The following is a 25,529-nucleotide window of genomic DNA, read 5'->3' on the forward strand; positions in this document are numbered from 1 at the left end:
ATAATAAGAAAAAGTCTGAATTCGCGATTTGAAAACAAATTACATGAAACGATAAATTAAATTGTGAGATTTTTTTAACTATTTTTGTGATAATACATACACTTCTTATGATAAAATTTTAAAAAAATATACAAATTCTAATTTTGGTTATAATCACTACACGTCAAAACTTTTACATTTTCGTTGTCAAATTGTGTAAAAGTTGAATTTGTCTCTTTATGAATTTTTTTAAAACAAAGAAGAATGCGCGCAACAAGAGAACGATGTGTTTGTCCAACGTGTTGTGTAACTGTAACCTACGTATTATTTTTCTAATTTTGTACGTATATTTTGTATGTATGTATTGCGAGAGATAAATTATTTTAGAAACCATAATAGCAGTGTAATCTTACGTAAATTTTGAATAATGTATGTGAAATTTTATTGTATATTAAATTACACGAGCGAGGAATTATGAAAGTTAAGAAAAATTTTATGTAACCAACATGAACGTACAAGACGAGATAAGTGAAACTTTTGGTAATCATTTAATTTTAATAAATGAATAATAAAATCTTGATAGATAAACATTTAAAAAAAACAGTGGAATCCCATACTTGATAACTAATTTTTTTTAATATTTATATATTGTCATATTTTTTTCTTTCAGAAATATCTCTGAAAAGTCAATCCGAAATGCAATCATGCAAAGTAGACGAATCAGAAAGCAGGCCAAACATTGCATTAAACAGTATCGTATAAAAACCAAATTTTTTAAATATATATTAACATTATATTATATTTATTTTTGTCTGTTAATGCTACGTTGAAATTAGTTCCAAACTTCTCAACAGTTTTTCTAATAAATTTTAGATTTTTCGAAAATGTCATATAAAAAATATATACAATTGTTAAACAACTTTTGAAGTTGAAAGTTAAAATTTTACAAATTGAAAGGCTATATGAGAGTGCATACAAATTTTAATTTGTTATATATATTGTACATAAGTTTACATTAAGATATTATTACAAATTTAATTTGAGGGATTAATAACTTATACATAATATAGTACATAATAAGATGAAATTTATATACAACAATTATCTGCACTTTTATAGTTTTTCAATTTATAATTATTTGATATAAAAAATAATTTGAATAATACCAGTCACTATAATTTCATATAGGGATCGGACTGGAATTGGACAAAGCGGAGACAAAATGCTTCACGTTAAAATCAGAGTTAAATTGTATGATGGATGTTTGTCGGAAAGCTCAAACGGAAAAAAAAAGAAATAAAGAAGTTTCTGACATTTCGTCAATAATGTCATTAGATAATTTAGATTCAAAGTCTTTATTTGAACATAATGACTATAACAGCAACATTATGGATGCTAATAGAACTACAAACTGTAACATCCATCAAAGGATTAATAATATTGAATTAAAGACTGAAGAAAATTTTGGTAAAAAATTTTTCTAAAATTAAAAAATTAGTTTATATATTTTAATATCTATATTTCTGTAGATGCATTCAATTTGAGTCCAAAGTCTGCACAATTTTCATCTAGAAAAAGCATCAACGATGATGACATTATTGAGAGATCAGAGAGCTTAATGGAAGGAAATCAGAAAAGATTATTGAATGTTACAGTTACACCAAGAACTCAATTAAATAAAAGACTTTCTCATTTTATAACAATACCAACCCAGAACATCGAAGAAGACGTACGAGATTATATATATGTTTTACAAATATGTGTATTTTAAGTACATATTTTTTATACTTACGAGTTCGATAATACAAATAGGCGGGTAAAGAATATGAAAGCTATTACTTTCCGTCGAATATGTCCCTCGAGAGAATGACATTGAGAGCGGACGACGAGGATTATCTCCGCGCAATACCGTACTCTGTGAGGCCAGGTGTCGAAAAAGTTGAAGGTGCCATAAATCCAGGATTGAATTCGAACACGTCGAATGCCACAAAAGCCAGACGATTGATTAAAAGTAGATCGAGAACAGGGAGAAGCGAAAAGAACTCCGTGTGCAGGGTGGACAGCGCGTTGCCTAAAGCGCGAAAGAGGAAGACGAAGTTACGAAGTTCCATTTCCAAGAGCACAGTTACTACCAGAGACACGGGTTTTATTGGTAGAAAAGAAGCGAAGAGGCGCCGGCATAAAGGTGAAAAATCTCACACAGCACATTTTATCCTAAGGATGTCCTAGGAACGTCCTTACGCTATAGAACGTTTTCTGGACATCTTAGGACATCCCTTGGAAATCTGGGTATCGGTCATGTAACTTTTTCTTTAAAGCAGAAATGTGAAAAGTGAAAATTTATATATATTATATATGTACAGATCCTATAGAAAATTTTCGTTTCTGCTTTTTGAGGAAAAATTACATGATTGATTCTTTGTGCTGCATGGAATCGAATTTGCGTAAAATCTGTCTCTGTATATATATTTAGAATTATATCGTGTTATCATTAGAGGCAAATGACTCTGTTATTTGTGATAATTTTTGAAACAGGTCTTGTCGTTAATCATCAACCTCTCATCAGTCGCTCATCAAACGCTCCTCAACCAATCCATCAATCATTGTCTAATCAACCAAAGCATGTGAAAAAGTCTAATGATGTCGTGGAAATTTTTCATAATACTAAATTAAAGAATAACAATTTTGGGGTGTCTAGTAAGCACTCTAAAGATGATGGAGCTAAGTACGAAAAAAAACCGCATCTTTCTGAGAACAAGGAAAATCTGAAGAAGATTCAAGAGGCAGTGTTCAGTCCAAAAGATAAACATTCTGAAAATGTCAATCAGGAATGTCAATCCCATGATAAGAAAAATAAACAGGATCATTGTCTTCAGTTAAATTATCAAAGCAACACATTTTCAAAGTAATTGCATCATAATATAGTAAAGGTGCTATATACTACGTTATCATAATTATCCTAGGTAGTGATCATAATTATATTTATATTTCTGTTACCCTATTATATAATTATTATTATTATTCTCAAAATTTCCATCGTCATTACCTATTTGAACTTTTTTTCTCATAGAATAAAGCCTGAGATCACGCAAAAAAAAGAACAAGATAAATCAGAAAAGCTGATCCATTCCAACAATCTTAGTCCACCAGCACAGGATGAAACGCAGCAGTGCAAGCGAGTTTTCAACAGATACGATGATCCGTTATTCACGCCCAACTACGAGATGCCGACTTTAGCGTCGAAGTTAAAACGCTCGAGCAGATCGTACTTCAGCAGATTTAACTTCCGAAATATTCCATTCGTGGTAGGAACTTCGGTGACTCCAAGTCACAATCTCGGATTGAATATTCAACAAGTGAGCCGGCGAAACTCAGCAAAAAACAGCGGGTTATTTAAAAAAAAACGTCCTTCTATAAAAACGTAGGTATTGAGCGTGATGAAGACGAGACAGCCGATAGCAAGCGATGTCGCCCCGTTACTGATCCGCAAAGTCAGCAGAGGCATGAGGCCGATATCGGTTCTTCTGGACCAGATGAACTACGAGGGATCGGTCTCCAACGTAAGCTCGCAAATGATTGGAATGCTTAAATTTAACAGCAGAGAGAACCTCGGTCGAGATAAAAGATCGTCCGTGTTTAATTTACACGTGGGAAAGACGCAAAGTGGCCGTATGCCAAAGACGTTCGCGGATGCAGAAATTATTTCTGAAAAAGAAAATGATGTATCTAAACAGCTTTGCAAAGAGAAAGTTGAGTATTGCAATAATAAGACTAAACAGCAATCTTCTTCCACTGTGAGCAAAAGCAACACTTCGGCGAGTCCTAAAATTCAGCAAGGAATTTCGGGGATATCGTTAAAGGTAAATTGCATTTTAGCAGTTTTTGCTTTAAAAGTATATTATGACATGTTGATGCCGTAGGGTAATATCGGCGATTATAAAATACGTATTCCTGATTCGCACAATTCCAAGGAGATACGTAACGTTCTAATTAATCTTCACGATCAATTTGAAGAGATGAACACGTGAGTGTGTTGGTTCTATCAAAGATTTCCGTATTAATCCTATATTGGGTTCTGGTAAAATAATGTTGTTCACCGATTGTTAAAGATAAAATGATAGCTCAGTGGCACTTGGATGAGAATCTGAACATAGTGAAAACTAACTCATTTCGCTGAGACTCGAATTTCACAGTGTGGAGTCCTTCAAAAATAATTTCGATAGACATTTATTAATTACGTTCTTTACAGAAAATATGAAAGATTGCAATCAGAAGTGGACAAGTCTAACGATAAATCTTTAGCGAAGGAATTGTCAGCTCTAGAGAAGGAACTCAATGTCAAGGAAGAAGAAATCAACGCCGTTATCAGTCTCTATAAAGAAGTAAGAATCACTATTGAATAATATTCATATATTCTGCAATCATGCATACATTGTTTTCAATGACAATGCAAAAACAGGTAATGACGCTGAAACAGCAAATGAAGACGTTGCACGAAAGAAATAGTCTGGTTTGCATCGCGACCGAGTCAACCAAGGGATCCAGCAAAGATTCTTTTCCCATGTCTATTATACCTGAAAAATCGCAGATTTTCGGTCGAAGAAAAATTTTCAATGCCACACGAGAGCCGCCCGCTTCTATGCAGTTGGCTGCGTTATTACGGCAGATTCAAACTTTTCATAAGCAATTGCAGCTCGTGTCGTAACATCACATCGAGTCACGATAAAAGAGCAAGAAAATGGAATAAAATTGGAATTATTTTTACCAAACTGCCTACACATTGATATAGCGGAATTTGAGTATTTCCGAATCGCAGAGAGGATAGAGGGTACTAACTTTTTTTTTCCATAATACGAAAGACATATTCAAGGGCACGTTCGGATTTTCCCCAAGTGTCTCTATATGTATTATTTTATCCTTATTTAACATTTAAGGCGTGTTCCGTTTTCTCGTTCACAATGCTTGTAAACATCGCTTGTCCTTGACTTATTTAATATTTGATAGAAAACACACAACATGAGTTAAAACGAAACGTACTCCTATAATAAACAATAAGGATGAAATATTTAGGGAAATACGAGAATGGAGAATTCGAACGTGGAACGTTAGAAGGAATTTTTACTTTTTTCTTCTTTAGGGCGATAAAAAAGAACGAACATTTTCAGCAGATCATATTCCATTTTTATTCAATTCTGTCTACTACCCCATAATAATGTGTATTATTCGTTCGTATGCGTGTTACGGTTGTATGTAATTCATGTATACGCAGCTCTCCGCCTTGTGTGTATGTTATGTTTGTGTATATATGTATACCTCTATACATATAATATATTTATATATATGTATATACAGAATCAACATGTGTGTATAAACGCCGAAGGTGGTTTTCTTAGGATTTCTGCTAGAGACGGATTCATCGTCATCGCGGCTTCCACGGTCGATTGTAATTTTGTCAGTTGCAGCTACGTAACGTACGACGATATCCAAGAGAAATTGAATGTTACGCTACTGATTTCTTTTTCTATGCTTTTTTTTCGTTTCTTTCTGTCGTACGATTCTAATCTCTCTAGATATGTTCGTGTGATCCGCATGGCGTATCTAGCGTTCTTTCTTTTTATTACTAATTAAATGATTCGTGTAATCAATAGCTTGTCTCTTAGCTTCGCTAAATAAAATTGATTTTTGCTTCCCTCTGTATTCCGACTTCTTTCCTGAAGTATTCCTGCTTATCTCTCTCTCTCTCTCTCTCTCTCCCTTCATTTAAAAGCGTCTACACATAATCACGCGATCTATTCTTATGCGTTAAAGGATACTATCCACTACAAAATGTATCTTAGTTAACGTTAATATAAAATGTTATCTTAGATCTACGATAATACTAATTTGCTCTCTCTCTTTCTTACTAGTGGAGGGGCGCGGCTTAGATGCACCCGCGAGAAATAAAAACATTCCTGTGGGCATCAAATACAGAATTTTCTCTCGTGAACAGCGCAGTCCTTTTGGCAGTACGGATGGAGGACAATAATATCCTGACGAACGCGGAAAATGACCTCGTCACGGCGATAAAGTGCTCCTACTATCGCACATTTTGTTGTTACACATCATATAATGGAGTAATTAAATGGAAACAGATAAAACTTAATTTCAAGGATTGTCCAATTAACAAAGTGATATATTCTTTTTGAATTTTTTATATTTCAATATTTATATTTGAATAATATTTATTTTCATATATTTAGTCCAATTATTGGTATGTTTATAAAAAAATCTATTTTCTCACTTCTTCTTGTACTATCTCTATGATTACTCTGTCTCCAACCGTTCTTTCAAAAAGGACTCTGCTTCATGCTATATAGTCATTGTTGTAAGATCTTTTGAAGATATCGCCGACTTCAATCATTTCTTACAAAGAAAACGGCGGAAAAATCATCTCCCTTTATCCCGGTCCTCTATAAAATTGTTTTCACGAAAAGAAAAAGAGAACAGAAACGGAACCAAGTATTCCACACACACATTCTCCCATCTTAACGCAAATATATCTCTCATTATATCACAGACTAAAAAATGCTTTGGTCTAAAAAATTGTCTTATTCTTTTTTTTTTCACTTATTTTTATCAATTAGAACAAATACGCATTTCGCATTTACGTGTCCGCGACTGGCTTCGCTGCCAGTCGGTACATAATTATTTTCGAAAATATTAATTTTTGCCTGCAGGAATACGAGAACAGCAAATCATTCATCAATTTTCGTTTCCTGCTCAACATCAAAAAAGTTAAAACCACCGCGGCCTTTGTGTCTCGATTACATATCAGAACTTTCGAATCTGAAATGGTGGCTGATTTCGTCATTGTGTCGTGGTAAAATGAGAAAAAAACCCCTTCGGCGCAATTGAAACTTATCGTCAGTAAAATTCTCAAAGCATTTCTTTCATATTAGTCGGCATACAGTAGAACTCAAGCCATTAGCACCCTTGATTCTCGAGATTCTATGTGAAAAAATCGATCCAAGTGGAATTTTAAGGCGTTTTTACGATAGTAGTCCCTAGTCGGTTGTGTGTGTATACATTGCGAACGGCCTTAAAATCGTACTTGTACAAAAATATAAACGCAAAAATCAACGAGCTTCTCTTAGTTGAATATTTTTTTTCTTTCTCTTTTAATACGTTATTAAGATCGTAACATTTTATAGTACTCTACAATATTACAACATGTGATATCTCTTACAAGGTACTTATATTACGAGTATAACCCCCACAGATTCGTTCTTTACTCTTTCAGCATTAAAGTTCAGCGATTTATTTAAGATGATAAAATAAATATCGGGTCTATCATAACCACGTTAATCATTATATGGATACCCGCGCTCTCTCCCATCTTTTCTTTTTCAAGTCTTATTGATCTTACAATAATCGTCAGTAAGTTTATCGTCAGTGAGAAAAATTAAAATATCCTTTACGAGCAATAAAAACTAAACACTTCTCTCAATGATGAAATTAAAAAAAGAATCCCATTTCTTCGAAATGTAAATATTAGAAAAATAAAATTATATATTTTACTGTAAAATAAATGTGCTCTCTGACACGTTTCTCGCAATCGTATGATATACATCATTATATATTTGTCGAAAAAATCTTGATTTGTTTTAACGATTCAAAATGACAAGTTGGAACTTCGTTCGATATCTCTTCTTCGTTAACCGCTATAAAACTTGATACTTTAAGTACAAACAAGTTTAGAAATCTTTGCAACAAATATATATATATACATATAAAATATAAGTACATTTTTTACATTTTGTAACTAATCAATTTCATAAACTGTAAATGTATCAAAATAAGCATCAGGTTTCTCATTAGCGTCAAAAATGTATCTTAATGCTGCATATACAGTGAAATGAATGGAGGACAATTAAATGGAAATCTTCCATTGTAAATGAATATGTTAAATACAAAATGAACTGATGAACAAGATACGCGCGATTATATCATCGAAATTTATTCGATGATATAAATCTGAGCGCAACCGATTCACTACCTGATCGCGCGCGTCAGGCGGAATCTTAATTACTTTATATTATGTCGTAATAATCAGTTTAAGTTGAAGAATTATTAGCGCTTAAAAAGTTCAAATATACTACCATGATACTACGCTTTTATTCTGTAGACATACTATTGCTCACTATAAGTTGTTCATTTATGCGCACTTTCAACATATTGATGTTGATCAAAAACAATGTTGTAAAAAGGATGCATTACTTCAAACATTGAAAATATTCGGTATTATTTTCCCAGCGTTATAACGCAAACGGAATCTTCGGTCGGAAGAAAACGTCATAAGAAGATATACGGCATGCACAATTTTATGAAAACAGTAAATTCTATACTAGAATGCATTATTCATGTTTTTGTTCTCGAAATCTTTTGATTCTATGTGATAAATTCTCCTTGCGTTACAGGTAGTATTCTTTATGCTTCAGACAGATATTGCTTTTCTTCAGGCCTTTTAAATCATTATTGCATAATGCTGGAATTGCAAACGGTAATAAATGTGATGCGACAGCTGTGTATCTTCTTAAATTTTAAGATTACTTAAAAGTTTTAACAATGTTGTTTCAAATCAGTTCTTCGTTATTCGTGAATTAAATACTACGTCAAGCCTTTTTAGCTATGAGGGCATCAATCAGTCTCAATTTCGCTTTTGCTTGTTTATAGGATTCATATATGGTAGTGACTTGCGGTCCACGATCCTCGCGTTGCATACGGCGACCAGCTCGAACTTCAAATTGCGCTTCTAATTCCTTCAATGCTCTACGAAGCCGCTTTTTCTCTTCTCGAGTAGCCCGTTGTTGCGTCAGTAATTCTTCTCTGTAAAAAGAAGAGATGATGTTTAATAAAAATTGTTGACAAATTTCAGTTTCAGTTAAATGTTGTTTTTTAATTAAAAATAGTCTTTAATGTTTTTTTTATTTTATATATCTTTTCTGAGAGCATAAGTATAAATTCTCCGTTTATAATTCTATTTTTCTTCCCGTTTACAATCTGTTAATTTGCTGTTCTGGATTTTCAAAAATATGGAAAAATTCAGGATTATTTTTCAACATCTCTATTACATCAAATAGTTTTTAATAAAATATTTTAAGAGAAGAAACCAAATTTTTTCTTTATTTTGGAGAAATTTCAGAATAAAATTTCGTTTGTGCAAAAAGACCCAGATTGCAGAGAAGGTTTACAGTTGTACGTAAACAGAGGCTAAAAAAAATATGTATTAAAAAAATATTAATTTGATATTTTCTTATATATATATTATATATTTACATTTGGCAATTTTGTATTATATATAATCTCTTAACCTAAACTTACTGAGGAAGAGCGTGAAGACCTTCACCGGCATCGCTACTGCTATGCTGACTATCGCTGTCAGTTGGCAATTGATCTACGGGATCGATACAGTCCAAGATGCCTCGATGTGACATATCAGGCTCGCTGGCTCTTCTATCAGTCTCCACAGAATTTCCTGGAAGATTCGATGACGTAAAATCCATCGTTTCATGCTCTAGGATCGTGGCCAATTCCGTAACGCTGTCCTTGTTTTTGCTCTACAACATACACAGAACACATTGTCACTTTTCTTCAAAAATATGTTTTAAATTACCCTTAGTTAACAACAATTAATTGTTCTTACCGCGCCCGCTCTAATGAGCAGTCTCTTTAAAGTTCTATATCTGTCGTATAATGGTCGAACAACCGCTCTATCTTCTTTAGAGACTGGTCTACCGAAAGTATTCTCGATGTGGAGCAATGCTTTCTGCACGGCCGTCTTTTCGTCTAATAATTGATCATAATTGAGTTCGTCCATGTTATCGGGCCGATTGTATTTGATACGCTTCTCGCTAAGTTTTTTCTCCGCTTCCTTGATCACTTCCTCTATCGATACTGTTTGAGATTTCTCGTGACCATTATTATTATTTGTAGGACTGCCAGTAGTATTCAGTCGATTGTTGGCATTGGCTAGAAGCGCACCTATTGGATCTTCCTTCAGTAATTTATGTTCTTTCCGAAGCTTATTGAGCTCCGTGCACAACCGTTTGATGTCGCGATTGCTCATTTTGTCAGAATGACTCGGTCGATAGCCGAAGTTTTCCTCAAATTCATCCTCATATTTTTTGATTTTTTTCTTCAGGCCGTTAATGTGCTTCGCAAGATTTTTTAGTCCCATTTCCGATGCACTAAGCGTGTTTGGTTGTATTTCCTCTTCGGAGTAAAATCTCCTAGGGAGCAACAACGAGTTTCTTGGTGAGAGCATAGCCTCCACTCGAGCGTCTGCAGCTTCTTCCTGCAAATTCCATTTGATACATATAATTAATACAAAAGTAAAAATTTAAACATTAATTTTTTGATAAAAATCTTGATAAATTTATACGATTTTTTTGCATATTTCTATATAATTTTCTCATATCATATCATCTTTTTTCATATAATTCTTGATTTTTAGATATATATACGTATATATAATATATAAATATATATATATAATTACACTTAATTGTTTATAATTTTGTGCAATATAATTTCTTAATAATTATCATTATATGATTTCCAATTTTTATTTTTAATTAATTTAGATATTTACATTTCCTTCCAAATGTTGAAAGCCCCAATTAGTCAGACTGGGATTATTTAGGTCCTCATGATCGACGGTGGGTGGACGAGCTGGTGAAGGTGATCTGCTCGGTCCACTGCTCAACATCTCCAAGAAGCTTTGAGCTGGCGAGCCATTATGACTATTAGGACTCGGTGACACATTGGAGATGTACATATTTTCAGATTCCTCTTCGTTTTCCTAAAGAAATAAAATTTTTTATTTTTCTTTCTCAAATATAATTTGTGATATATAACATATTATGTAACTATTTTAAGCATCGCAATTCGCAATATTATTTATCACTTTAATATCTATAAAGTTTTATTACTATTAAAGATGTCACATATATAATTTGCGAATTTCGTGATTAGATCAAAATTTAATTATATTAATTTTCGTAACTTTCATGAAGTATAGGAATCTATTTTGCTAGAATTAAATTTCAATTAAAATTAACTTTTTAACACTACATAAATATTATATACGTGACTAAAAATTAATTAATGTTTCTCTGTGATAAAAATATTGAAGGATTTTATTTACCTTGCTAGAACTCGGGTCAGTGTCTGGAATTCTATGCACTCTTCTTCTGCGTGCTTGTCTTCTGCCTCTCGGGGTAAGGCTTCTGCTAAAGCGTTCGCTATTTCTTAATTTTTCGGCGTCGCAGTCATATTTTTCAGTCGCTACAACTACCTCGCACGGTGACGGCACCGACGACGATTTCTTCGATACTGGCGAAACGTTGGTTCTCTCATGAAGCGGTAATCCGCCACATCTCTGTGTTACGTGAAATTACAAATTGATTAGCAATCAAAAGTTTGCATTTTGCTTATAATAAAATTGTGTAATATATTCTTAAAATATTAATTTATTATATTCCAAAAAATACTTCTATTAATATGTAAAATGAAATAAATAATGTATTATGCAATGATTAAACTTTTGATACGAGATAAAATATCGTTTATTAATAGATAACTAATTCTATTAAAAAACTTTTATACTGTAGAATTATATATAAAGAGTAGATAAATTTTTAATAATTATATAAGAATTAATAAAAATATCATATTTTGAGAGCCAAACTTCAATTATTGCGATTATATACTCACCACGCCATGACCCATGTCTGGGCCGAGTTGCGATAAAATATGCAAATGTTCCTGGCTATTGAAATCTTCGTGGCTGCTCACACGTCTGATAGTATCTGCGACGTCGGTGGGACTATCAAGAACACGTTCTTCACTGTTACTCCTGAAAGACACAGTCGTGGCATTCTATATATATTCTATATTCTTTTTTCTAAATTCGCCGTAATGCTAGTAAAGACGAACAGTACTCGCAAAAGTGTTCATAAAATTCAAATAATATAAAAACTTAGCGAATGGACATTTTATTTCTGCAACGCGATAATTCTTGTATGTAAATTCGTATTCAATATTTATTGTTGACAGTAAAGTCAATTTAATAACGCGAATGAGAGAAATCAAAACTGAATGAAATTCGGAATAATTTATCAGTAATCTTTCACCGCACCGTGCAAAACGCTCGTACAGTTATTACACGTAACAGGCTATTACATTTTATAATTAACACGACATAATTAACATGACATTTAAAATAAACAGTAAATGTTTTGGAGAAAATTGTAACACCTAAGCGTATATATACGATGAAATTTACATAAATTATGAAATTGATTTCATTAATAAATAATAATTCAATCCAATTCAAGACATTTAGTTTATTGAAGCATAATGTTTAGTGACATCAAAATTCACACTATTAATAAGATCAAATTAACTTTAGAACACTCACATCAATCTCTCTCTAATCGAAATTTCGCTTGCTCCATGCACGAAAAAAAGAAAACAGCCAATTTTATTTTATAACGTAACGATACAAAATTTTTTGACATTACAACTTATGTAGTTTTTCAAAATTTTAGAGCTTCAAAATAAAAAAGAAAGTCTACAAATATTAATTTAAATCGAAGTTGCAGTGAGTCCTTCCAGACTCATAAAGTGTTTTCAGAATTTTTGGAAAGACGTATGTTCTACTATAATGTTAAAAATGTTATGAATAATGTTGAAGAATTCGTATGATTTTTAATATGTAATTATACCGTATTAGCTTGCGTTCCTGGCAGCAGGATTCGCGACGTTCCTTGCGCTTACGCGGTTTCAGTGCGCAGAGCAGAGACGCACCCTCAGAGTCCTTCGGCTCGTCTCTCGTATCCTTGCAGATCTTACAGTCGCCGGCAGGTACCAAGCCGTTCACCGTATTCTCACGGATACTGTAGCCATACGGAGACAGAGAAAAAAAAGAAACCAGGTCAGATCGTAGAAACGAAGCGCGACGATCTTGAAGGTGTCAACCTTCGAACTTAATTGACTGCCGTTTGAGTCAGTCGGCCGTAGTAAAAACGTAATTTGCGAGCTACGGAAATGAGTGAGACGTCGATATATTAAAATACGAATTAATCATATTAAATAATATTATTTAATATATATAATATTAAATATATATATATATATATATCTCTAAAAATATTACATATTAAGTAAATCATATTAAAATAAGAATTTCGAGTCGCGGAATTAAAAACAAAATTAATAGGTAATTTTTCACACCGCACCGGTTGAACGTGGCGAATCGCACTTACTCTCGATAGTCGATGTGTCAAGTTTTCCATTCACGCAGTATTAGTATACTCCCCTTCTCCCTTTCTTTCAACCGTTAATGTCGATCGAATAAAACGATCTATCATGTCACATCGTGTCATACATAGGATGCGTGATAATAGATGCGACGAACAACGGAGGTAAGGAAAATGTGCAGCTAACAATATAATCATGAACAAGACACTCGGGAACAATGCGAAGCACCTATAGTAATTAGACTAATGCGGCAGGTGAGTGTGTTTACTCTGCATTTAGATCAAACAAGAAGCAGTAGTAATTATACAAAACGGCTGGCTCAGGTGTCGGGCTTCAATGGGGAAGAGTTACTATCGCGTTTAGTTTTCTTATCACTACGAAACTTACAAACCGGATTCGACCGGCTGAAGCGTATTTACGTATGTAGGGAAAAATATTCGCGTCCTTGCGGGTTATTGCTATATAACGCGACGTAATTGCAGTCCGTGGACCGTACCGAGGGTAGTTTCTTGGTGAATAATGTCCTCGTGCGACGTGAGGAGATTTCACGACTACTAATTGTGTGCCATTAAATCATAATGGACCAATAAAAATCACGAAATATTTATTCCACATTCTCGGTTCTTAGGAATATGATGTTGGGTCACTAGGTCGCTTCAATGCAAATACGAGTAACAATAAAAAAAAATTGCTAAAAGTAAATAAAAATGGACAAAATAAAATAAAAACTACCATAGAAAAAACTTATCATTTTAGCAAAAAGAATGCATATATATATATAAAAACTTGCAAAAATAAATATTAAAAATGCCAACAATTCGACTCCCTAATATATATTTTAGAACTAATGACCGTCTGAAGTTGGAAAATATAAATACGTTTTTTTTAAATGACTTTTTTACAATTTAATTTATTTTATTCTGTTTACTTGCATACACACACACACACACATTGCAAAATAAACTATTTATCTTCAACAACTTTACGATTGTCATCTTGTATAAATTGCATAGCTTAAAAAAACTTCAAAATAATTTTATGTTTAATATTATACATTATCCTCTCCAATTTATAAATTGTCATGTAAAAAAATCTGTTTAAAAATATATATGTAATTAGTTGCCTTAATGCCAACCGTTTTATTCAGATTTAGATTTCTGAAATATATAAAAGGAAGCATGTGAACTTTGCGTTTACCTTATTGCACTTAATTTTACGGTCTAATCCAGATATTCTTTTCCCAGATGCAATTCTCGTTCTCGACAAAAGTTTCCTCGCGCGCAAAATATTATCACAGTCAGCGAAATCTTGTTACTATCCTAGGGTTACATTCGCAGCTACGATTTAAATTCACATCTCGCGAATCTAATCTTTTCACGTAATCATCTTTCCTTGCGAACGTGCAAAATTAAAGTTGTTCATTTCAATTTGCCATAACTTTCTCTTATAAACGCTAATTGACATGTAATAAAATTGTAATGTAATGTGTTAAATTTTACACGATAGTACTACTTCAATTGTGAAATTTTTTTCTTCCTGCAAATCTAGATGTTTTTCGTCCCGCAAATTCAGATCGTTTTCGACGTCTGACTTAATCTTGTATCACAAATCGTGACTCGAATAGCAACGTATACTTAAACGAAACGCGATAAATACTTTCATTGTGACTCATCAAACCGCGCGGTAGCTTCTCGTGCAGAAACGAAGCTTGCGGAAATAAAGATATGACGCAACGACATACGTCTCAATTTTCGTTGATCTTTTTGACAAAAGTATTGAGTACGATGAAAAATGAGACTGTTATTTCAAATTTTTATCACACATTCATAAACAATATCTTTTATTTTAACAATTCAATAGTTTAAAAATTGCTTATTAATTTTTCAACTTACATATCTATTAAATTAGCTATCTGAAGTTATAAATAATATAATATGCTGCTAAAAATAGTTTATATACAACATAAAATGTATTTATACATTTATGTTGTATATAATTTATGTTGTATATTGCATAAAATGTATGTATACATTTATAGATATCTCAGAAATGCAATATTATAATTTAAAATATTGCCCAAACAATATAAAAGATTTGCAGCTTTTATAAAAAATTTTAATATGTAATTCAAAACTGCTAATAAAATTATGCAAATAATGTCTTTACAATTCAAATACGAAACACTTCAATGTATAATGTTTAAATTAAAATATTCAATATTTATACAGCACATATTTATACAACGTTTAAATGTCGCAATAAAATTTATTGTGAAGTATATTTACAATGACCAACAGGAAAAAAAATTCTAATTAAATGTCGCTCTCAGACTCAATTCTTCTAAGTGAGTCAAATATTGCAGCAGATGCATGTATACTCTAAATATAATATCTTCGCGTGCACATATAAATATAACTTGTTTATCTATCAAGGGTCTAAAAGTCTATTGGGAAAATTCCAATGACGTACCTAGTATCATTGTTCCGCTACATCGCAAATTTTCGATGATCACAAGTCGGAAAGTTAGTATCGCAGGAATATCAACACAACCACGAGTCAATTATGCCGTCATTCGTGCCGGTAACGCGCTGTTAATAGCTGAGCGATCAATCCTTAATGAATGCGCGTCAATTTAGCAATGATGCTTCGCAAACTCTGCTATTAAGTACTCTGAACATTCATGCAAACCCAGATATACAGATGTAGAGATACAATATGTCATTGCAAAAACAGTAATCTTACATAAGAGACGATTTATGGATTTGTGAGAAAATATTTGCGTTAATTGTTAACCAAGAAATTCATTGATATTATCTATGTATTGATAAAGAATATCACACTTTTATCGAAAGTTATTAATAAAAGCCAATTACGTATTATAAGTTATAGCGTTCTTGGTCACAGCATCCGCGCAAAAAACCCGACAACAGCATTTTTCATCTTGATTAGCTTCTCGATTTTCTGGCTGTGGCGAAACAGGTTTTTTGCTTTCCATATCGAATACAACTGGCGATCGATTTAGAGGCACGATATTCGCGCGCAATATTTTTACGATCGTGGAGATCGACGAATGAATAGGAAAGTGACAAAACGAAGCGCATTGATTCGCGAAGAAGCGCAAACCTATTGAGAGATAATCGAGGTGACACGATGATGGGAATGATGATGCATCGCCCGCGTCGTCACGAATAGATCTAATAAATTGGCAAGCCGGATTCGCACGAGACATAATCCGATTAATTCGCCAGTGGACACGACTATATAGGGACTCGCGCGCCTGTCAACTTTGTTTCATGTAGATTAATGTCAATTAGCAACATGAACGAGGTCTCGAGATAGCCGTTTACTATATGAATCATATCTTCTAGAAACACTCTCATGCAATTTGTTTATTCCTAAAAGAATCCAGACCTGTGCAACATCCATTGTAAATTTACTAAAATCTTTTTCAAAAATATCGAAGCAATCGAAGCAAATAAGTTGACAGTTTATAAACTGTAAAAATTATAACGTTTTCCTTAATATATAAATATAACAATTTGCTACATTTTAATAATTTATCGATTACTTTTCTTGATACATTCTCGTTATTTGATCGCGCTAGCATTAAACGGTACAATTGAACAGATAAAATTCTCTCGTGATATCGCTTCTAAAAATAAGAGAGAGGTCACTTCTCTCGTGTCAGCTATTGTTACTGTCTAGCCATTGCATAAGAAATTTTCCGGGGTGAGCGATATCAAGGTGCATGATAAGCGACGCGCGAGCGTTATCCAATCCAGTCTCGTAATTCCGCGCAGTACTTGCACTTTTGCCACGGTTAATAAATTTCGATTAAGGGCAACGTGGAAATCTACTCTTCGCTGTGAGCTCCGGCGCGTTTTAACAAGACCTCTTTCACGAATTACCATGGATTACGGCGCCGAGGCGCCGCTCGGCGAGACGATATGCCGCGCGATCAAACGCCTTCTAATGCATCACGATGCAAACGGGAGATGCAGAATGTGCTGTTGCGATCTGCCGATATTGTGTAGAGAGTTGTGAGAATTTCAAGTTCTTAAAAAGAATCTTGAAATTTCTAAAATGTCTTTGGGTTTTACTTTCTACAATTTCTTACAATAAAATTTCGTAATTAGCTTTGGAACGACCGAATCTAAAATTTGACATAAAAGTATTAAGTATAACATAAGCATGGCGCAAAATCAGAATATCATAATAGAAACTGTTTCTACACAGAAAATAAAATTACAAAATAAAATTATAGTTCATATCAAGAACTTCCTTGAGATTTAAGTCGTTCTTGCTATTAAAATTAGACTGGCAAGTTTACAATATTTTGTATGTCGACGTTCGTGTATTTATAGATCATAAAGAGTCTGTTGGAACTCGCATCAATATGAAATATCATAGAGGCACTTAACACTTTTAACGATGTTGAACTAAACAGTGTTTAAATATTTTATTATTAGATATTATTGTGTATCATTCTTTTTTTTCTCTTTTTAAGCGCTATTGAATTGTTTTCATCAATTCTGTTTAAACTGCTGCGACATTTAGTATGCGGTACGTACTTCTGGCAGTTTTTTATCGATACAAGTGTGTTTTAACGTTAGCTCGACGCTTTAAAAAGAATATCATGGCCTCTGAGATTAGTTTTCAGAGAAAATAATGTAGAGCCGATTATTTTAATTCTGTTTTAACGTAGCACAAAATTAAAATTACATAATCGATGAAATATATAAATTCTCTCTCCGTATAATTCAGTCTGTCTATCTCTGATTCATAGAGAAACTTGTCATAGCCTTAGAAAGTCGATTACATTCAAGATTTGAAGGCGACACGATCTCGATACGGCAAAAAGTAATTCTCATGTTTAACTAACAATGAAACTGCAACAAACTTCCGTCTTTCCGCATTCGCAATCATCGGAATAAGGTCAAAAATTAAGCTCATCGAAATTAAAATGAGCCCCTCAGGGGCACATTCGGAGCTTCGGATTTTCATCCGAGTGCCTCCCGCGTACAGAGAGAACATTTCATTTTCTCGTTGTTCATCGAATATTAAATAAGTGTATAAAATGATACCTGATGACGGGGAACAATCAGGTGGACTTGGAACGTAGCCCAGCTGATTGGCTGCTCGCTTCCGGCCGCCTCGCTTCCGATCGTCCTCAATTCGAAACCGCCGCGGATAAACCGGATCGGATCGCGGTAACGTCAACGTCATCGCGTGCGAAGTCATCGCCACGCAAAATTACGCTAAATGTGCAACTCACCGGCACGTGGGTCCCCCGTTCTCGCTCATGTAATCGCGAGCGCCAACTTTCTTTTCCGACAACGCGACGACGACGACGCGACGGGGCGAGTGGAGACGAGTCCCTCGGCGACTCGATGAAACATTTATGGTTGTCTGCACGTGGGATTGCACACAGATGAGAGAGGCACGCGCGCACATACAAACACGTGCACACGAACGACAGTGGTATATAATCTTGATATGTATGATCGAAGGAACGGAGTGCACGACGATGATCGGCGATGTAATGCCCTGTGTGACTTTGCTTTCCCCTAGAGGAACGCTGCACTTACGCTCGAGAAAAGCGACTCGTTTCTTTTCCGCTCGACGATTGATTGCCAGCAGCTGCATGGTAATATACAAAGAATGCATAAAGCACCGCTTGCACGCTGGTGGAGATTTCCGAGCGATTATCCCAGTCATTACGTCGATGACGTTTGCAGATGTCGATACAGAGAGTGTGATCCGCTTTTACTGCCACTATACCGTTACTATCGCCGCGATTAATTCTAACTTTGAAATACTGACGGATGAATCGCGAGTATAAATCAAAACATTAATAACGGTACGATAACGCGTGATTCGAAATTAGCCCGGAAAAGTGATGACCCGCTCGAAACGATTTCTGCATTGATAGAAACCGTATACGCCAAGATTAATAGTACTACCATGTGAATGTATGCAAAATCGTTCTATTTATTTTCACGCGGGAGTAAACATTAAACGAAGATTCCGTTTCAGTTTGGATTTTTATTTCTATACGGCATTTATTTGTATATGTGACCATTGCATTGAACAAAAATTTACTAAATTTTAATGTATGAATATAGTACTTGAATAACAAAACATTTATTTATACAATAAATAAATATTTACTCGATAAAAAATGATACACTTAAATTAATAGTTTATGGACCAAATATGTAAATATATATGTTTACATTTAGTAGATAATTCGTCAGTACTTATACATTCAAACAAATATTTATTATAATTTAGTAAATTTTTGTCGGTGTAAAAATAATTCGATTAAAAATTAGATGAAATAAAAAATAACACTGAAAGTTACTCTATACATTGTAATCTGTCCATTATCAACTCGTGAATAGTATATCGCGGAGTAATACAACCATATGGATGGAAAGCATCTGTGACTATTCACGCTGCGAAAGTTATTCTGAAAATCGCTTTTCTTTGCGAGATTCAAGAATAGATCTGTCTGCTCTCGTTTTTGTTTAAATCTCTGACAAACGGATAAATTACGAAATTTCTCGCGGAAATCTTGTTATCGCATTAGCTTCTGAGTGTCGGAATCCTGGGAAAATGCTCTTCAGAAAGCTTCAGCAGACTCTGGAATGGATGCTCTTGGAAATTTCAGTTTCGAGGTCGACTTCGAATTTATCTGAAGATTTATTTTCGGTAAATTTCAGCCAATTCTTTTTTTTCTTACTCTAAGTTGCGTAAAACGATGATTTATATACACGCGAATGATTATTAATGTTTCTTATTTTAAGCAACGCTTTCGACATTCACGGGTCCAAACGTGTCAGCCGATCGGCGATCGAAACCGCGGTAACTAACGGTCGAAGCTGCACTACGACTCAATTAAATTATCCGAATTACGGTCTCACCCGCAACACGCAGCCGAACGGAGAAAATTCGGTTAACCAGAGTTAGCGTTCTCCGTGGACGGACATTCGTAGCCGCGAGTGAGCTCCGCCGGCTCTTCAATTAACGATCCTCGGCTTACGCTCGCGCCTAATTGAGGCGGGCACGATTAATTAGGGACGGGTCAGGGTGATCGCGGTGTCGCGACGCCGGTCATGTGGTTTCTCGTCGCATTGTTCGAACACTGTTTCTTTAAAGTGGCGTCTACAATAAAATTTTAAGGCGTAAAACTTAAACTTTAAGCCGTTAAGAAATTAACCAATCATAGTTAATTATTTTTATTAAATTCGACTGTCATCGAGTAATTTTTTACGGCTTGAGTCTTAGGCCTGGTTTTTCATTATCTGAATAGCTTGTGGTTAAGTTTAACCTGATGTTTCACCCAATGCGCTTCGTCCATGACATGATGAAGCCTATTGGATAAAATATCAAGTTAAGTCCAACCATAAGATAATGAAAAAACCGGGTTTTAAAATCTCATTACAGACTTCACTTAAAACTGTGGCTGCAGTGCTTCTTTGCCCACATTTCCAGATAGAGAAGAGACAGGAGGGTACACGAGCGCTCGTCAAGGACGATTTTCGCGTTTTGCGCTTTCACGTTCACGGGCACGCCATACACAGCACACGCATAATACATACGAATCGCCATATACCTTCTCTTGCATATGCACGCACGATGCTGGCAGAAAACCGACTGCACCACTTGCCGCTCGGGCCTTCGTCTATATCGCGTTATCGCGTCGCGAGTGCACGTGACAGAACGGCTCGTGCACGCGATTCTTTCTCTATGTTACAACATGCAAGCGTAACGAAAATTTACACACAACCACTTTAAAATTAAATAGATCAACTTGCTCCAAAAATAAAAAATTGCTACATATGAATACATATCATATCAATAAATTTTTTTTCTACATTTTCGACTTTTTTCATGTACATATAACTACCTTCTTCCTGATTATATTAGAAGATAAATATACCAGATGGTGGATAGTTAGATAGACATGATCCAATTATTGGATAAAATGTAAAAAATCTAAAAATTTAATTAAGCTTTTTTTTTTTTTAATGATATATACGACTTCACAAATAAATTCGTTGTTCATAAAAATTTAATAAGATAAATTTTTAGAGTCTACATATTTTTGTTATTTCATCTAATAATTGGATCACGTCCACTACATTTACCCTATCAATTCATAAAACTGCAGGTTTTAAATATCTATATTTTGTATTTTAGTTTCAATATTGTGTAATATGTATGTAACATGTGCTTCGTTTACTATTGATACTGAATTTTCCAGATGATCTAAAATTTGAAGACAAGTTTAAAAAGCTGTTTGCCTTATTAATATCATTAGCGATTTGCTGGAATCTAGCTGTCAAAAGAAACGGAGATTTCTAATGGAAATTCCATTAAAACGATGAAAAACGTGGCACTATTTTCGGGAGTCATGTCATTGAATTATGCATTGAGTTCTCTCGGAGTGCAGTCGTAATGAACTTTACAGTGAATCATAAATCGCAAAGAAAACCGAGGTCCTTTTTCTTCCTTCGGTTGACAGGCCGAGTTGTGGTCGTTTACTACATATGCACACGTTATATGTGGCGCATGTTCATGTTCATGAGAGAAACACATATGTCTCGGAACCGGTTTTCGAAGCTCGTTCCCGAGTTGTAAGCTTTACGGCCGAAAGAAAGCAAGTCTCGAATCTTGATGCACCGCCTTCTACGCTGCACTTGAAAAGCTCGGGTGGATATATATTTTAAGGTTTCCGACTGAAAAATTGAATTCTCTTCTGATTGATTGTGAAAAAAATATTTAAGGCAAAGATCATCAATTTTCTATTAATTTATAATTTTCTATTATAGTCAATTTTTTATTCTTATATTATAATCAGATAAAGAATTGACTTTCTTAAAATTAATTAATCTACATTATTATTTTTGATATACTCGGACAAGAAGGAAAATATTCATCAGGGTATGTATACTAGACACACAATTATGTTTGTAAAATATGTAAATTTCCCTGTGTTCGCACATTAAAGATTTGCATCTCTTTTAAATATATAATAAGTAATTTATTAACGGCATCGTTTAAATTAAAAAAAGGAGGATTCGGTTTGATATGCAAATTAAAATATTTATTCAGCATTGCACGAGAGAACTAAATAAATATAAATGAGGCTACGCCAATCGATACGTCACTCGGTACAACACGCCGGCAATTATTTATCTACAGTCAGTCGATCAAAAACAATTCTCAATTCGGATATGTCGCCGTTATATTAGTCGGGGCAGAGGAGGGGACGAGAGGGAGCGAGATGAAAAATAGATTCGCCGTCGCGAGATGTCTGCGAAATGGTTAAGCTATTTCTTCGGTGAAATTACGTTGTAAAATTGCACTATTTGAATAAATATTTGAACAGCGATGTCGTTGCAAGCTCGTCGCAATCATGTCCAACGATAAAAAGAGAGAGCAAGCTCGGTTACATCAGTCGTAGGTGAACTCGTGTGAGTAAATCTACGTGTTCAATTATACATATACAACTATTGGCAAAATAATCTCTTACGTACAAATATATATCTCACTTCGCCAGTTGGCAATGTTCTCTTGGATTTTTCAAAGGTATGAATTATGATGTGATAAAATGTGAGAAAATCAAACAATATCTCGATCCAGCAAGTTATAGAAATAAATATAGTCGCGTCTGGAAAATTAAGTTTCCAAAATAACCATCCCCTTCGCGAATAAAAATTTAGAATAGCGTGAGGTATAATAGCATAAAATAATATAATAGCATTTAAAATTAAGCGGAGAATAAAAAGACATTCAATAAACAGAAATTTGTTAAGCAAAAATTAAAATTGCATAGAACTTTATATTAAAAAATATTTTATAATTCAGTCATAAATTAAAAATAAGATAATTCTCTTGCAGTTAATCAAATAAAAATATATTGTGCTGTTTCTATTAACTAATACGACGCTTTCGGCAAATTAGATTCATATTTCAATTTAGGTGTAACTAAAAACTTGTATCGCGATCGAAAGAGATTATATTTCACAATCTTCAGCGCCTGTTTTCTCTATTACAATAACAACCATATCTGATTGTTATCGATCTCTCACTTCTATTCGAAGACGTCCAAAATTAAACCAAGATCGATATGTCGCAAGAGTTACCGGAAGGACGGTAGCTCGTTTTAACGTCGTGAGGTTCGTTTTAGCTCGTTTATGCGAGGTATACACGACAAGCACGCAATCCGTGGCTAGTAGTAATGCTCGCTGTGCCGAATGCAATCATTATGCTTGTATGTCGCGATCTCGCGCGCGCGTTTAGTATCCTTGACGTCAACGGCTCTATTTTCAGTCGTCGTACATTTAGCGCCGGGCGTACATCGTAAAATCTACAACGACGATTGAACACGAGCGAGCTGTGTGTTCATAACTAAACTGTACTTCGCAAAGTTTTCTTCGTCCCGTAAGAGAATTCCTAAGATTGATAATTTGCTACGTCAAAAATTAACTCATTGATATGACCACTCGCATTTGTAATAAAACTGATAATTTTCAATTACGAAATTAAAAAATTACTTATTAAATAATATAACATTATAAAATCATTCATTTATATATATATGAAAATACAGAAAATATCTATCTTTCCATTAAAATTTTTCTAATACCACATTCTGATATTGTACAAAAAATATAGAAACTTTGGTTTATCAGTACCCATTTTTTAATATTCCTAAAAATATATATATTTGTCGTATTCGCACATCTAAATGTATGAAAAACATAGATACCTCATATTTTTGTAGATTTCCTCGAAATGATTTTATTAATATTTTTATTTTAATTGTTTATATAAAATTGTGTTATTTTTTAAAATACATTTATCTGATGAAACTTTACTTTCTTACTATCGCGTATAAACAGTTATATAATATCAATTAAACAAATATTTGCTCTTTTAACAACAAATTAAACAATTTTTTAACTTATATTAATAAGTTATAGATAACTGATATAAATTAAAAAAATTGTTTAATTAAGATAAAAAAAATTATTGTAATTATCACAAATTCGCGACTAATAAAAAGAGAGGCATCGATGAAAGAGAGATAGCAAGCTGTGTTTGTTGTTGGCGAAACTTCAAAAGAATCGATATGAGTTCGTGTATGAGTCATACGTAATGGATATAAAACGAATTATTTTTCCACCATACATTTCAAAGTTGCTGCACCTCTAATGGGATGCTAAAAAAGCCCGTGTTATTGTTGCGCAATTTATGATCGTATATTTCATGTAATTGTTTCTTTGTGATGTTAATTTCTGATATTTTCTAAAAAAAAAAAATAAAAAGAAATAAAATGCCTAGATCCGTATTTCATTTTCTGATTTTTCGAAGTTCTTTGGTATCTTTATGTCGTTATGATTAACCAGAAAAATTTCCGCTTCGTCGTCCCGATATTAATCATATCAGCGAGATAAAAATTATGAGCGAACTTAGGAAAGTTTAGGACCGAATTACGGAGTAACTAATGTAATCGGTCTGCTCCCCATTTCCGCAAATTGCCGACAAATTATTAATTTTCTCAAAATTAAATAACCTTGAGCACTTGAAAGTAATTTGCATAAAACATCACATGACTAATATCTATATAATCCTCTACTTGTATAACGTTGTTAAAAATTTTGTACAACAATATTTATATAATATTAAACTTTGTTCATTAATTATATTTTCAAAATGTTATGATTAGATAATACCCGCAATAACATAGTTGAATTATACGTATCTTCTAAAAATGCCCGTTTTCTGTAAACAAATGTTATGCCAGATATTACACATAAATGTAAAGATACTATTTTTACATTACTGTAATTTTGAAAACAGGATTTATAAATTCTATCACCTGGCTTATACGCTTTCAATTTCTCTCTTAGTTTTTATTGGAAAAAGTAGCTGACACGGTAATTAAGTTATTTACATTCCCAGACGCATGGCTCGTATTAAAACTAGCTTTTTCTAGCAAGTGGACGTTTCCTCTGTCAATCGTGCCAGGTTTGGTCGAAGTTTCCGATGAAATCTATTAGAAAACGTTACATCATACTTGGACCGTTGCCTGCCACGGAAGAGCACCCGTCACACGACGATAATGCACAATCGCGTGCATTGATTCATCATTGTCTGTTCTTCAAAAAGAAGAAATTAGTTTTCGTGAGAGGAACTCAAAATAATATTTTCTAATTTCGTCTTTAATTTATTCA

General features: G+C 33.7%; 2 protein-coding genes across 3 annotated transcripts in view; one reads left to right on the plus strand and one right to left on the minus strand.

Annotated features, from left to right (window-relative positions):
- The first annotated feature begins 420 nt into the window (after window positions 1–420).
- LOC108783601 (uncharacterized) lies at window positions 421–4,743 on the plus strand. The gene is made up of 11 exons (XM_018552202.1): window positions 421–519; window positions 650–730; window positions 1,168–1,446; window positions 1,509–1,708; window positions 1,792–2,164; window positions 2,515–2,884; window positions 3,050–3,335; window positions 3,405–3,839; window positions 3,900–4,003; window positions 4,229–4,361; window positions 4,439–4,743. The coding sequence occupies exons 1-11, from the start codon at window positions 486–488 to the stop codon at window positions 4,682–4,684; spliced, it is 2,541 nt and encodes an 846-aa protein (XP_018407704.1). The 5' UTR covers window positions 421–485; the 3' UTR covers window positions 4,685–4,743.
- A 3,864-nt stretch (window positions 4,744–8,607) lies between these two features.
- Window positions 8,608–25,529, minus strand: part of LOC108771363 (protein FAM13A) — a 36,305-nt gene continuing 19,383 nt past the window's right edge. For both annotated transcript variants that reach the window (XM_018536630.1, XM_018536631.1), the window contains exons 5-11: window positions 12,747–12,917; window positions 11,734–11,875; window positions 11,165–11,398; window positions 10,610–10,819; window positions 9,662–10,312; window positions 9,340–9,575; window positions 8,608–8,844 (exon numbers count right to left, since the gene is read on the minus strand). In XM_018536630.1, the coding sequence (XP_018392132.1) occupies window positions 8,631–8,844; window positions 9,340–9,575; window positions 9,662–10,312; window positions 10,610–10,819; window positions 11,165–11,398; window positions 11,734–11,875; window positions 12,747–12,917 (1,858 nt within the window). In that variant the 3' untranslated portion in view covers window positions 8,608–8,630. The remainder of the gene's footprint in view (window positions 8,845–9,339; window positions 9,576–9,661; window positions 10,313–10,609; window positions 10,820–11,164; window positions 11,399–11,733; window positions 11,876–12,746; window positions 12,918–25,529) is intronic.

This window comes from Cyphomyrmex costatus, unplaced genomic scaffold (assembly GCF_001594065.2).
Source record: "Cyphomyrmex costatus isolate MS0001 unplaced genomic scaffold, Ccosl1.0 scaffold157, whole genome shotgun sequence".
In the NCBI taxonomy this organism is placed as follows: domain Eukaryota; kingdom Metazoa; phylum Arthropoda; class Insecta; order Hymenoptera; family Formicidae; genus Cyphomyrmex; species Cyphomyrmex costatus.

Coding starts and splice junctions, on each gene's coding strand:
- LOC108783601 (XM_018552202.1), top strand. CDS start 486: ATGAACGTACAAGACGAGATAAGTGAAACTTTTG. Junction 520..649: donor CGAGATAAGTGAAACTTTTG/GTAATCATTTAA, acceptor TTTTTCTTTCAG/AAATATCTCTGAAAAGTCAA. Junction 3,336..3,404: donor TCGGATTGAATATTCAACAA/GTGAGCCGGCGA, acceptor ATAAAAACGTAG/GTATTGAGCGTGATGAAGAC.